The following is a 15,191-nucleotide window of genomic DNA, read 5'->3' on the forward strand; positions in this document are numbered from 1 at the left end:
TAATTTATCAGCATGCAGTCACCACCAACCGACATGCTTCTGATATGGTCTGAAGGAGCCCTTGTGGCACAACAGTTAAGCAGTAGGCAGCTGACTGAAAGGTAGGTGGTTCCAACCCACTCAAAAGCTCTGTGTGAGAAAGACCTGGTGATCTGCTTCCGTAATGATTAAAACCAAAAACCAAACTCACTGCCATCAAGTCAAATTTGACTCATAGCAACCCATTTGGGTTTCCAAGGCAGTAAATCTTTCCGCAAGTAGATTGCCTGGTTTTTCTTCCGTGGAGTGGCTGGTGGTTTTGAACCACCAACCTGGTCAGGGGTCAAATGTCTTAGGCACTATGCCAACTTAGAAAACCTTATGGAGCAGTTCTACTCTGTCACATGGAGTTACTAGGAGTCGGAATTGACAGCACCTAACACCACCACCACCACCAATGTGGTCCCTTTTGTGCTGAAACCACAAGCTACTTTACAGATGCAGTTGTGCTTCAAGTTAAAAAAAAATAACAAAAAGGAACTTAGGAAAAATCAGTGTTTCCACATAAATCACCAGACTAAATAGAAGACAAGCAAATTTAGACTCAGAATTTGAAAACCATCATTGGGTGAGACTTTTCAGCATCTCTAACCAAGTGACAGCCCACAGAAGGGTCCTGCATGGAAGTAGTCAGTTCTTTAATAGAGGTATCTAGTGTCTTCAACGTTTCTTTAAGAGTTGGCAGGCATCTTGGAAGTCATGGTCACCTCCTACATGTTACAGAAATGTAACCCAAGGCCTAGTGGCAGAGCTCCGAATTATATAGGGCCCCACCAGGTGTGTCTCACAGTGGGCTTGGGCACTGAATCAAGGAGACTTTCTAGACAGACGCTCCTTCATGGCCTCATGGAACTAGTGAAAATGCCCTGTATTTGTTAGCTCCAGTCACCCAATCCCCAATCTCCTAATCACATGCAGCTACACAAGTGATCTTGATAGAGGAATGTCTGGTCTGTTCTTTGGCGTCTCCAAGAAATACTCTTCTTTGGGTCTGAGCACTGCTCCCTATCCTTCTAAGCAAGATGGCCATCTCCCAGATGAGGAAATGACCGCAAGAATTACCATTACATTGTAAGTTAACTTCAGGCTTGGATTTGAACTAATTTCTCACCTATGGACTCTGCTAGCCAGTTGGGGTTCCTAGAAAAACCACCAGCTCACTGTTAAGAAAGGAGGAGTGGATGTGGCTGGGGCTTGGGTGCCATCGGGGAGAGCCAGTTGTAGAGGCTCCCAGCCCCAGCCTTTCTGTAAGCCAGTTAACAGTATTGGGCTTCTCAGAGGAAGTCATGTTTATTCCCATCTGTGTATAATCGCAGTGCAACATTGGGGCCATAGTTCCAATTTCTTATGCAAGAATCAAAAGGAGAAAATCTAGTTAAAAGACAGTGAGAGGTTTCAACTGTACCTGAATTCCTCCAGCCACAGAAATCAAGGCACCATTTGTGAGATGGGAGCAATATTCTAAACGGAACTGTAGCTCATTCCCATACATCTATTACTGAGCAAAATATATACAATATTTAACACCCCAGCCTCTAACAAAATGTCATCTGAGAGTCTGTAATCTGGTCAGCTGCATAATCGGTATATGAGATTTCATAGGTGGGAAGCTGACATAGGTTGGAGCTGTGTATGTGAGACCTTGTGTATGTGAGAAAGATTAGATGTTATAGAGAAAATAAAGACATTAACCACAAGCAGCTTTGTGGTGGATGCAGTTTGGTGTGAATGGACTCTAACTGCCGCAGTTAGACTCCTGGACCACTTCCTGTCTTAGGCAAATCACTTAGCTATTGCCTTATTCGGAAAAATAGGGATTGATAATGGTTCCTACCTCTTAGCATTTGTGTAGTATTAAATTATGTGGCACCTGTAAGGATAGCACTTTGCACTTTGGCACCTAACGTGTTAGCTGCTGTTCATTCTTGGGAAGCTGTCACCTAAGGGGAATCATGTCTTAAAAGTAGTCCTCCAACCTTCCTCACTGGGTGAGCAGCCAAACAGACCAGATGTAGAGTTCTGAGAGGGGAGGCCTTACATGTGTAGAATAGCACCCTGTGAAAGTGGAAGGATGCTGCTGCTTCGGGGAAAGAATGACTCATGGAGTTGGAGGGTGTCCAGAGCTGTAGTATAATCCACAGTGCGCTCCACAGATATTCACGGCTCACGGATCGGGATGTAGCCCTTTCAGCCCCAGCACAATGCCCCCCTCGGCAGCTGCTGGCTGTGCAGCGTGAGTGCACGATGGATGGGGCTGTGAGAGCAGAGGCTACCTGATGTGAAAGGGCCCTGAGGGGGAGCCGCCCTCCCAAGCCAGAGAAGTTAAGTCACCAGAGGGCGCTGGGATTCTGGTAGGGGCTTCACCACTTCCTTGGATTCTATCTGCGGGCAGGGAGGAAACAATTTCTCCTACTGGAACCCCAGCTACTGCTCCTATATCCTGCCTCCAGTGTGTCCTCTCTGGGCTGTGCATCTGACCCAGCAGGGAGGGCCCTCACAGGGGAACCAGACCAGTCAGATGCACGACTGTGAATTGTTGCTGTTCTAGGGGCATTAACCAAAAAAACTTAACTCACTGCCATTGAGTCTGATCCGACTCACAGCGACCCCTCCTTGGGTTTCTGAGACGATATCACTACGGAAGTAGATTGCCCAGTCTTCCTTCTGAGGAGTGGCTGGTGGGTTTGAACAGCTGGCCTTCTGGTTAGCAGTCAAATGCCTTAAGCACTACGCCACGAGAGCTCCCCCTAGGGGCATTGGAGACATGGAAAAATTAAGTGTTCCATTGAAATCCATTTAAAAATCTTGTGCCATTTCCAGGCTGTTCAGCTCAATGACCATTCAATCCCTTATGAGGTCACAGGTTTAAAGGATAACATGGTCACTTCATGAGCCAGGTTGTTGCCACTCCCACTTTAAGCCTCTCCTACTGCTGTAGTCCCCTCTGGCTTCCTCCTGCTTCCCCTGTTCCTTGTACTCTGCACCAGCATAACTTTGAGTTAGTTGGTCTCTTATTCTCTGATCCTGCCCTTCTCTCTTGGACTTGGTTCTCAGCAGCAAGACTTGGCTCTTTGTGTTGTGCCCCGGAAGCCTCCTCCTTCCTTTCCTACTGAATTCTCAAAAGTTCTGCTCCACTCCAGGTGTTCCCTCACACTCAGCTCTGAGCACGTTTCTTCCGTGTGCTAAGCCTGAACAATGCTATGCCCTTCTAGTCTTCATTTTTTGTGCTGGCACTGAAGCACTTTAAACTCCTTTAAGACCAAACCACCAAACTTAAGACAACTCAACTTTTGTCTGATCACATCTTCTACAAACTCTGAATTCCCTTTTGGGAGAGGACATTTTGTCACTGATTATTTTCTACCAACGAACAGCCAACCAGTTACCATCAAGTTGACTCTGATTCATGATGACCCCATGTGTATCAGAGTAGAACTACCAGGCCCTTTGGAAGTAGAACACCAGACCTTTCTTCCAAGGCACCTGCAGATGGACTTGAACCTCTAACCTTTCAGTTAGCAGCTGAGCATGTTAATCATTTGCGCCACCCAGGGACTCAAATCATTCTCTAAACTTTTCTTAAGAGAGCAAGACAAGAATGGACTGAGGCTTTCTATTCTACACTGAAAATCAAATTCCCTGCTGGGCAAGAGCCCAGACTTATGTCTGGCTGCCTTCAGAGCAGGAAACAACCAGAGGCACCCTCTCTGGGCCCGCAGGGGCTAAGATGCTGGCCCTCTGCAGGCCCAAAGGAGCTCAGACACCATTCTTTTATTAAAACACCAATTCTAGAGGAAGCCAAGCTGAGGAAGCTACAGGGAGGGGAGTGAAAATAAACTCAGTAAATTAAAAAGAACCCAGTCCTCAGGCAATTCTTCAGTCTTTCCACCCCTTCTGCGGGCAGATGGGAGGATGAGTTGGGGTGGGAAGCAGCACAGCTGGTGTCACTGGAGTGACCCAGCAAAGATCATCTCAAGTATTAGCACATTTGTGGGTGGAGGCAAATAATGAGGGCATTTTAGGTAAATTCAGAGGAGAAAGGAAGCCATTCTGTCACACACCACATTTTAACTGGGTCATCCCACCACTTTCTTTGGAATTCCATTCAGTGTTTAATAATTCTGTCTATAAATTCTTCCTGAAAGCTCATTCAAATGCCTCATGGTGTAAGTCAAGCTGTTTCCTCTTGTTCTGCCCACATGATAAGAGGGAGAAACCATTTTCTATGTAACTTTTTTTTTTTTTTTTTTAAATTTAACTTAGTGCACTAAAACCCAACTGACTGCTGTGGTGTGGGATCCGACTCATAGCGACCCCTCCTTGGGTTTCTGAGGCAGTATCACTACAGAAGTAGACTGCTCAACCTTCCTTCCAAGGAGTGCCTGGTGGGTTTCAACAGCTGGCCTTCTGGTTAGCAGTCAAGTGCCTTAGGCACTACACCACCAGAGCTCCTTAATGCACTAAAACCCCACCAAAATGACTTCTGTCTTCTCCAAGCAGGCAAAAAAGGACTCATTGGCCATCATTGGCTACATTCCTTATTATTACCTCATTGTCCTACATTGTCTAGGGTTACTCATGGGTGCTCCTCACGTACACCTTCTCTTTCCTTCGGGGCTTCCTCTCTCCATATTTAATCAGAACGCCTCTGGGGTTCTTTCTGAGAGAATAACCATCACCACAACATATAAACCATTGGTATGGTGATTGCTTTCAAGGCTGCCTGCTCTTGGTTTTCTGAATATGTTGCCCATTACGTGCTATTTTCTTAACAAATGGACAAACTCCTTCTCTTGCTGCTTTGTCATTACTTAACTTGGTGAATAGCTTGTCACTCACAAAAGCCCTTCTGGATCATTTCTTTTCCTCTCTGTTTAGATGGAAAGAATGTCTGGAAAGCACTTGACATTGTAGAAGGTCTCCTGGTAAGACTCATCTTTATTTTTCAGTTGTTGTTGTGGAGCCCTGGTGGCACAGTAGTTAAAACATTCAACTAACTGTTAACTAAAAGGTCAGCAGTTCAAACCCAGCAGCTGCTCTGTGAGAGAAGGATGAGGCAGTCTGCTTCCATTAAGACTTACAGCTTTGGAAACCCTATGACGGCAGTTCTTTGTCCTATGGGGTCACTATAAGTCAGAATCAACTCTATGGCAGTGGTTTTTTTGAGGTTGTTGTTGGGTGCCATCAAGTTGATTTCAGCTCATAATGATCCTCTGACAGAGCGGAACTGCCTCTTAGGTCTTTCTAGGTTGTAACCTTCACAGGGGCACCTCACCAGGGCTGTCTCCTGCAGAGCTGCTCAGTGGGTTCCAACCACCAACTTTTTGGTTAGCAGCTGAGCACTTAACCTTGTGCCATCAGGGCCCCTTTCACTAGTTACAGGCATTTGTTTCAACCATAAGTGAAAAGATCCTAAGTTTTTAGCTAAACAGGAAATTTTATTGTTTTGGACACCAACATTTTACCTGGGCATTATGTCAGAACAGTAACCAAACCTAGCATTCCCCAGAAACAGTGGCCTCTGTATTTATAATAAGAGCCCAGAGAAGGAAGCTAGCAGACTTACCTTAATACAGTCATCAGGTCTCAATCTGATTTCCTGTCATCACCCCCAACACAGACCTGACTCTCAGTGCTACTGAGTTCCCATCACTCCCCAAAATGATGGGCCCTTTCACAGTCCCATACCTTCTCAATGCCCAGCATGGGTTCCTACCTACCATGCTCAACCTTCTCCCCTGTTCTAAACTCCATTCTTCTTCCCCAGAAAAGCTGTCCCAAAGGTCCTTGGCAGAAACACTTTGTCAGGGATCTGATAGCCCACTTTGTTCCAGTTTCTGAAATAAAGCCATCTGTTTACATGACTCCTCCACTAGCCCATGGACCCCCAGCAGTGGGGGTGCTTGCACAGGGCCTGAAACAAGGCAGCACTTACTACATGTTTTTGGGGGGCAGGGGAGTTTGGGGAAGCTTGATCTGAAATTCAAAGGATCATTGAGGCCAACATTCATCCCTGTTCTCACCACCTTTTTTGCCTCAGGACAAAACTCTTTGGCCTTGGACAAACATCTCAGCATCATTCAATGAGTGAACAGACTGACATATAACACAAAAATGTAAGATGCTCATCTCCCTGAATTCCCTCCAACTGGGGACTCCTGTTTTGCTGCACATTAGAATTCTTTTCAGTTTACCCACCTTTACCCACCAGTCTAAGACAATGCCCCTGGGAGGAAGGTCAGAACACACCTCTCTCATTCACCCTGGGGATAATGCAGCAGTTACTCCAGGCTTCCAACATCCTTGGTCCAGTGCAGGCCCGGAAGTCCCAGCAGTGTTGGCCACTGAGCAATGTTGGAGGAACCAATGAACAATCACAGCTTTGAGCATATTTATTTATTTATTTTTATTTTTTCACAAAGAGCTCCAAAAGCCAAGTAGTTTATCATTTCCCCACCCTGAAACGGCACAGCATGACAGACAGTGTTAAGGTACCTGATACCACTCTTCCTTATTCTCCCTAGTTCCAGCAGCAGGCCTGAGTGAAGCTGGAGCCAGGCCCGTGCATGTGTTCTCCACAAATTATAGGTGCTCGGTACACACCCAGCAGCACCAGCGCTGCTGAAGTCAGGGTTGTCTGTCCAGAACATCCCACCACTGGATCCCAAGAACAATCTAGATAGGAGTTAACCTCCAGAGGCAGAGAGCAGGTGTCACTGCAGGCAGGCAGCAAAGGCCTGGGTAGCACAGGCTTCTCATGACACCAGCAAAAGTCAACTGTGTTAGCTTGAGAATTGAAGGGAGGCTTGAGACTCAAGGAAGGAAGAGTAATGAGGTCAAGGAACCCCTTGATTGCTGACAAGATGACATTTTTAAAGAAATGCTAGGTCTGCAGTTCACAGTATTCAAAAGGCAAGAACACTGGTTAGGATTCCAGACCGGAGCAGGGAGAAGTAAAGGCTGGGCTAACAGAGCCAGAACTTTATTCACAGTAGAATAGTCCTAACCTAAAAATTCTAGAATTTAAGACCAAAGTCTTTTAAGAATGAGAATTCTTAAACAAAGTCAGACCAGCTGACAAAAAGGAAAAAAAAAAAAAAAAGTTCTCTATTAAACAAAACAATACACAAATCAACTCAGTCTTCCTCCACTCCTCAAACCCCAGCCACCTCCCACCCCACTAAAAAAAAAAAAAAAAAAAGGCACTAAAGCCATGCACACTTTCACACACTCAAATATGCAAACAAAATACAAAATACCCCAGGAAAGCTTAGGGATCACCGAAGGATTTTTCACTAGCTCCCCAATGTTCTTTCTGTTGTTACAGAAAAAAAGAGTCAAGTGCTGACAGCTATGTCTATGCGGTACAAATTGGAGCTGACAAGATCCCTTTCCTCAGTTTCCTGGCTTAGTCAATGAAGAAGAATGTTAACAATAAGTCAGAAGGAAAGCCAAATCTGGTCTTCTGGACAAGTCAAGCTAGTGTGTTGTCCTGCAGACTGGGGAGCACTGAGCTTGGACCATGCAGCACTCCCCCTCCCTCTGCCTATGGGCTCTGTTCCAGAGTGCCCACCCAGAGAGTTTAAGTGTGAAATTCAGGGTGCTGGGGCTGCAGAGCTCCCTCCTGTGTGGCTGCTGTGGCGCATGGGCATTGGAGGAGGAGGGCGCGTGTACAAGATGCTTGGGGAGGCATTTCTGAAGGCAAATTTGACTGCATGTATGTCTAAGAACTTCAACCTGAGTCAATCCAATGCGAGATACGAAGAAAGCCACAAGGAATGTAGGGGACACCTTGACCAAAATATGGCAGGGAACTCTTGAGGGTGTGTCTGTCCAGGATTCTGACTCTGAGAGCTTCCTTGGGTGTTGGCCTAAATCAGTTGACTAGTCAATCCGTTTTTTCTGACCAAGGTCTTTGTTCCCAGATGGTAAGAATCACACTCTGCAAGTCAGACTGGGAAATACAGAATTGGATGGTTGAACCACTGTGTCTACACTGACTGCTCTCCAGGGTGCAATGAGAGCTTGAAACATCTGTTTCTCTGCTTTATCCTTTAATGTTTTCCCCACATTTTATAAAATAAATAACTCAAAATATAATGAAGACCCAGCAAGGACAATTGTTGGCTGAAAATGTGCTCTGTCTCTTAACAGTGACTCATAAACTCACACTGCAGTTCATTCCCAGACTGAGGGGTGTGGGGGGAGCTGATATGCTGCAGCAGCACAGGGACTCCAGGACAGGAACTACACGCCAGCCCTGACCCCTGTTATATTAAACTTATCTTTATAAATAGAGCATCCTCACTCAAGTGACCACAATTTTAAAAAAAGGCCAAAGGTTGAGTTCTTTTTTTCCTCAAATATCTACACAAACCCTCAATTATCTACCAAATTACATCCACATGGCAAGCCAGACACCTCTCTGTGAGAACTGCAGTTGCCTTGATGGTCAAGGGCTGAGTCTCAGATCCAAACACCCAGTCCCCACTGGACTATGAGGAGGACTAAGATAAAAATTCACTTGGCAGTAGGGCTCATGCCAATTCTTTTCAGTAAAAAGCCCAATTAATATGATTTCAAATGATTTGATGTTTCCCCAAAAACATGTTTCAGGGTTACACCTATCACATAAAGCAAGCTCCCACAAGACCAAACAGATGGTCTTTTGGCTTGTCTGCATTGACCACCCATTAACTGACGTAACAACTTGGTAATCATCCTTCTCTTAGGTGAGTCTCCAAACCATGTTGTTTGACCTTAATGTGGGAGTTAATGAACTGAAGAGCTGGGTGTCTGGATTGAAGCTTATCTTAATAGTTCCCATAAAGCTTACCTTCTACCTGTCAAGGAAATTGGGGTTTAATTTCCTAATTAAATTTCCCCTCCCCTGTCAAAATATAGTAATTTTGAGCAATCACATCAGACCACTGTGACAACTAAAAGAAATTAGAGTAAATGGGTAAATAGCCCTTTAGAAAAACCAAAACCTGATGAGCCACTGTGGGTCAAACATGCTGACAAGCCTTCATAGCTCATCCCTCGAAGGCACAGTGTCCAAGGAGGTTGGCGGTGGTAGTGCCTCTGTGTTCTTGGCGTTGTTGTGGATGTGCCCTTGCTTCCGGGACTTCCAGGAGTGTGTCCTGTCCCAGTCCGTGGCCACCGTCTCATTGTCCCAGATGGTCGAGGTCTCTGTGTCACTCAAGTACCCCGGCTGGCCCGTGTAGTGTGTGGGGTAGATGAGCAAGGGTTCTGCAGAGAAGGCTTTCAAGTCTCTGGATTCGTAGAATTGCTTGTACTCAGCTCTGAAAGCAAGAAGCGCACAGACACATGAAGGGGGCAGAACACATACAGGACGGGGAAAGAGAGTGGAGGGCCCTTGCATGTTGTTCATTTGATTATTTTTAAAAGTCGTATCCTTTCCAAGAAACTTTGGTCCACAGGCATAGCACAGTTTTCTCTAAGAGCTTTCAGACAATCTTAGTTAAATAAGTAAATAAAAGTCAGGATATTTCTGTTCTATTTGAATAGACGAGAACCCTCAGGGTGTAATAGTTAAGTACTCAGTGGCTAAGTGACAAGTCAGCAGTTCAAACCCACCAGCTGCTCCACGAGAGAAAAATGAGGCAGACTACTTCCATAAAGATTACAGCCGTGGACACCCTATGGGCAGTTCTATTTTGTCCTATATGGTCACTGTGAATCAGAATCAACTTGATGGCACCCCAACCAACAACATTCCAATAGACTACTTTACAAGGTGAATTTTAAGTCTTAATTTAACAATTAAAATTTCAGCTCTTTTGGACCATTTAATAATAAATAAATAGGATCACTTCATAGAAAAAGTCTTGTTCCTGGATTACAAAAAAAAAAAAAAAAAACTCACTGCTGTCGAGTCAGATCTGACTCACAGCAATCCCTCCTTGGGTTTCTGAGGCAGTATCACTCTGGAAGTAGATTGCCCAATCTTCCTTCCAAGGAGCGGCTGGTGGGTTTGAACCACCAGCCTTCTGGTTAGCAGTTAATACATTAGAAATCTGAGATCTGGAAGGCAGTGTGGGGCAACAGCAAGGGCATGGGCTTTGAAGCATTTCTACTTCTGTTGCATTCCAGCTCCCTGTGAGCGTAAAGGGGAGGGATGATTTGGCCTTCTCCAGAGTCCTTTTGTGGACTATATGAATGATATCTGTAAGGCTTCTATGTCAGTGAGTGCATTAATTTCCCCTCTGTTAAGGGGATGATGATGGATTTGTTATACATAAAACTATGTCTCCCCAAAAGATACCTTGAAGTCCTAATCCTGGTACCTGTGAATGTGACTTTGTTTGGAAATAAGGTCTTTGAAGATGTCACTGGTTAGTTTACATGAAGTTATAATGGAGCAGGGCAACCAATCTGAGTGGTGTCCTTGGAAAAGAGAAGAGGCATAGAAACAGACACAGAGGGAAGATGGCCATGTAACTATGGCAGAGATTGGAACTGAAAGCCAAGGAACACTAAGGATCTCTGGCCATCACCAGAAGCTAGGAGAGCAGCATGGAATCCATTCTCCCTGAGCGCTTCAGAAGGAACCAACATGGCTGATAGCTGATTTCTGACTCCCAGACTCGAGAGCTGTGAGACAATAAATCTTTGTCCTTATAAGTCACTCATTTGTGGTACTTCTTTACTGTGTAACCCTAGAAAACTAATACAGACCTTTGAGTTTCTACTCAGAGGAAGAGATAAAGTCAGTTTCTAACATATTTTATAAAGGGAGGGTGAGGCGCTCCTTTTTTACTGAGGACAGGAGACAAAATGAATAAGATGTTGCATAGGAAATATCAACAGCTAAAATGAAAACCTTTGTGGTGGTTATGTTTGTGTGTCAACTTGGCTGGACCTGGTTGAGTGGCTGGACAGCTGGTGGTAATTATCCCCCATGATGAGACTGTCAATCAACTCCATGGCGAGATCTCCCACAAGCAGCTGAGTAGCTGCTTTGGGTATGTGGTCTGCTTCCTGTGTATAAGAAACAGATTTGGAAAGGCTCTCTAGCTTACGGCATGCTTGGACCCTGCATGTAGCCGTGTCATTGTTCAGCAGCCTGCCGTGCCCTGCTGACCCTGGGACTTAAAATGGACTTAAATTAACGGCCTGCCATGTGATTTGGTAACATCGGGACTGTGCCTTTTTATTTGTCAACCTTGGGTTTCTCAGCCTCAGCAGCCAGCAGCTATCTGAGTGAAGAAATGCCTCTAGCTCCAGTAGGCCAGGAGCAGGAGGCAGAGCTGGACGCCAAGGTTGAGAGGCTTTCACCCAGCCCCTAGAGCCTCGCACTTTGAACCTGGACTTAAAGCCTCCAAACTATAAGAGAATAAACTCCTGTTTGTTAAGGCCATCCCATTTGTGGTATATTCTTGTCTGAGCAGCACTATGTAACCAGAACAACCATTTAGTAAGGGAATCACTCAGCAACTGAGAGAAAGAGTGGAGGTTAGAACCTGGACTCCTGTTCCATTTGCAAAGTTAGGGATCAGGGGTCTAGCAGCTATTGCACAGAGTTTGACCTAGGCTCTAAGAACACAAAGATGAAAGATTATCCCTACCCCAAGGGGCTCATAGTTTACTTGGGAAATTCACAGGTAAACCATCAATTACTGCACCCTACAGTAAGTGCTAGGTCAGTGTAAGCTATAGGGCTATGGGAACCCTGTGCATCAGGCTGCCTTCCTCCATGGATACCCTGCTCAGGTGCCACCTCCACTGCCCCGGACCTCTTACACATCTCTGTGACAGCAGGTATCACAATATATCAGGATGATCTGTTCATAAGACTGGGTTCCCCACCATATTGTAAACCCTGCAAGGAGAGGGGACCACTGCTTGACCAACACTACACCCACTCAACAAATAATGAACTGAACCAAACGAACTGAAGAATGTAGGGTGCTTAGGAAGATAATCTTCATCTTGAGTTGTATTAGCTTAATGAAGGTAAGAAGATTCAAGTCAAGGAGAGAACAAGCAGTGTATGTCAAGTTAAAGGACACATTGGGTATTACAGATGCTCACCATCCCTGCCTCATATTCTCCATCTATAAAAGGGAAAATCACTTGAGTATTCCTCTCTAGGTCATGATTATGGAAAGATCACTAAGGAATTGTAAAGTTACTTTATAAAATATCAGTTACTGCCCAGAAACCGAGTAGTGTCATTAATTCATGAAGGGGTGAGGGCTGTGCCCAAGGGGCTGGCAGGGATTTCTGGGCAACTCACACAGGATGTTTGTTGTACATGATTGGCAGGAACTCATCCACTGGCAGCATCTTTCCAAAAGGATTGGCTCCAACCAGCTTCTGTGCTCCTTCCAGAGAGATGACGTAGCCAAGGGTCCAGTAGGAATAGTCGGCTTCAACCAGATTTAGCACACTGGGTACAGCTTTCTCAGGTTCCTTTACTTGCATCCTCTTTCTACCAATATAACTAAAAGGAAACAGCCAGAAGAGAAAAATTCCAACTTGCATACTAGACAATGGTAAGAACAGAGCACAGCATTGGTTTGCACAGACATGTTTGAAATCTGAGACCAAATGTGTCTCATATTAAATGTGTTGCACACACAGTGTATCAAGCAACCAATCATGACTGTCACCTGCCATCAATGGGATACCAGTTGCCGGTACTTGATATTTTGTAAAAGTTTTACTGTTTCTCATTTTCCTGGCTCCACTTATCACAACTCCAATTATCACTGCTTAGCAAACTATGTTCAAGGCAGCAAGGTAGGATGTAGAGTGTTTAAAAGATCTTTGAGATCATTTCCCAAAAAAAGGCCAGATGTGAAAATTCTGAGTATGTTGTTTTTAAGTCCCCAGAGCTTAGCCTCTCATGCTTTCTGCCCAGTTCTCCGAATACTAGTGATAAACATAGGACAGAAGGAACTATGGGAAAGGAACACTCTTGTTGTAAAGGACACAAAAATCCAAGAGGACTCTTCTTGGGGAGCATGGATTACAAGGCCCTGATGGTTTTCTACCCCTCACCTAGCTCTGTCCTTGTTTCCTCCTGAGAAGGTTTCCATGCACATTCTGTCCTCCATGAACACCTTCAACAACCCAGAGGTACCCTCCACAATTCCTGCCTTCCTGTAGTCTATTCATGGATCTGTGATCCATTGCTTTTGTCTGCAGCCTGTGTGGAAGTAGATTGCCCAACCTTCCTTCCGAGGAGTGGCTGGTGGGTTTGAACCACCAGTCTTCTGGTTAGCAGTCAAATGCCTTAGGCACACGCCACCAGAGCTCCCAGAGTTTTTGAAGTGAGTTGAGGAGTTGTCTGCTTCCTGCCTTCTAGGTAAAACAGCAGTTCATTTATTTTGCCCCAAAATTATCTCTCTCAGTATGCAAGGGATCCCCCCTTGTTCAAGCATTCTGGAATCTGCTGAATAAGTTCATATTCATGCTTCCAGTTTCACTGAGAATTGTTGTTGTTGTTAAGTGCCGTCGAGTCGTTTCCGACTCATAGCGACCCCATGCACAGCAGAACGAAACACTGCCCGATCCCGCACCAGCCCCACAATCCCTGCTATACTCGAGCCCATCATCGCAGCCACTGTATCAATCCATCTCGTTGAAGGCCTCCCCCTCTTTCATCGACCCTCCACCCTACCAAGCATGACATCCTTCTCCAGGGAATGGTCCTTCTGACAACATGACCAAAATAGGTGAGACGAAGTCTGGCCATTCTTGCTTCCAAGGAGCATTCTGGCTGCACTTCCTCCAGGACAGATCTGTTAGTTCTTTTAGCAGTCCATGGTACTTTCAGCATTCTTCGCCAGCACCACAACTCAAAAGCATCAACTCTTCTTCGGTCTTCCCTATTCATTGTCCAGCTCTCACATGCATACAAGGTGATTGGAAATATCATGGCTTGTGTCAGGCGCACCTTAGTCCTCAAGGAGATATCCTTGCTCCTCAGCACTTGAAACAGTTCCTTCACAGTTGACTTTCCCAATGCTACACGACGTCTAATGTCCTGACTGCTGCTTCCGTTGGCATCGATTGTAGAACCAAGCAATGTGAATTCCTTGACAACCTCAATCTTCTCTCCATTGATTGTGATGCTGCTCATTGGTCCAGTTGTGAGGATTTTTGTTTTCTTTATGTTGAGATGTAATCCATACTGCAGACTGTATTCTTCAACCTTCATCAGTAGGTGCCTTAAGTCATCCTCACTTTCAGCAAGCAAAGTTGTATCGTCTGCATATCTCAGGTTGTTAATGATTCTTCCTCCAATCCTGATACCACGTTTTTCTTCATATAGTCCAGCTTCTCGGATTATTTGCTCAGCATATAGATTGAATAAGTGTGGAGAAAGAATACAACCCTGACGCACTCCCTTCTTGATTTTAAACCATGTAGTGTCCCCTTGTTCTGTTCGAACGACAGCCTCCTGGTCAAGGTACAGATTCCTCATGAGTACAATCAAATGCTCAGGGATTCCCATTCTTCTCAATGTTATCCATAATTTATCATGATCCACACAATCAAATGCCTTTGCATAGTCAATAAAACACAAGTAAACATCTTTCTGGTATTCTTTGCCTTGAGCCAAGATCCATCTGACAACAGCTATGATATCCCTTGTTCCACGTCCTCTTCTGAATCCGGCTTGAACCTCTGGAAGTTCTCTGTCAATATACTGCTGCAAACGTTTCTGAATTATCTTCAGTAATATCTTACTTGCATGTGATATTAGTGATATTGTTCTATAATTTCTACATCAAACATATATTCTCTCATCCACTGTCTTTTCAGACTAAAGGGTCTGAATTATTCTAGTGCATCATCAAATGGAAGAACTTCTATTAGGTACTTGAAAAGTCACTAGAGCAGCCAAGGAACTAAGTTTGTAGTTGTGTTAATTTTAATGAATTTAGTTTAAATTTAAACATTAAAGCTGTGTGAAATAGAGTGACCAATATGGCAGCATCGAGGATGAGAAAGACCTAGAGAGGTACATGGGAGGTACAGACAACAAATATGAACCCTTTTGCATATACAGTATATGGGTATATGGGTGGATAGATGGGTGGACAGTCTGAACGATTAGGTATGTCTATGAAATGGGGAGGGTATCCAAGAACATATATAGGGTTGGCAGACAATGG

General features: G+C 44.8%; 1 protein-coding gene across 1 annotated transcript in view; it reads right to left on the reverse strand.

Moving 5' to 3' along the window:
* Positions 1-9,067: 9,067 nt before the first annotated feature.
* COLGALT2 (collagen beta(1-O)galactosyltransferase 2) overlaps positions 9,068-15,191 on the reverse strand; it is a 207,922-nt gene continuing 201,798 nt past the window's right edge. The window contains exons 11-12 of the mRNA XM_007937676.2: positions 12,302-12,508; positions 9,068-9,344 (exon numbers count right to left, since the gene is read on the reverse strand). Of these exons, the coding sequence (XP_007935867.1) occupies positions 9,068-9,344; positions 12,302-12,508 (484 nt within the window). The remainder of the gene's footprint in view (positions 9,345-12,301; positions 12,509-15,191) is intronic.

This window comes from Orycteropus afer, unplaced genomic scaffold (genome assembly GCF_000298275.1).
Source record: "Orycteropus afer afer isolate SDZICR_OR568_19922 unplaced genomic scaffold, OryAfe1.0 scaffold00043, whole genome shotgun sequence".
Lineage (NCBI taxonomy): Eukaryota > Metazoa > Chordata > Mammalia > Tubulidentata > Orycteropodidae > Orycteropus > Orycteropus afer.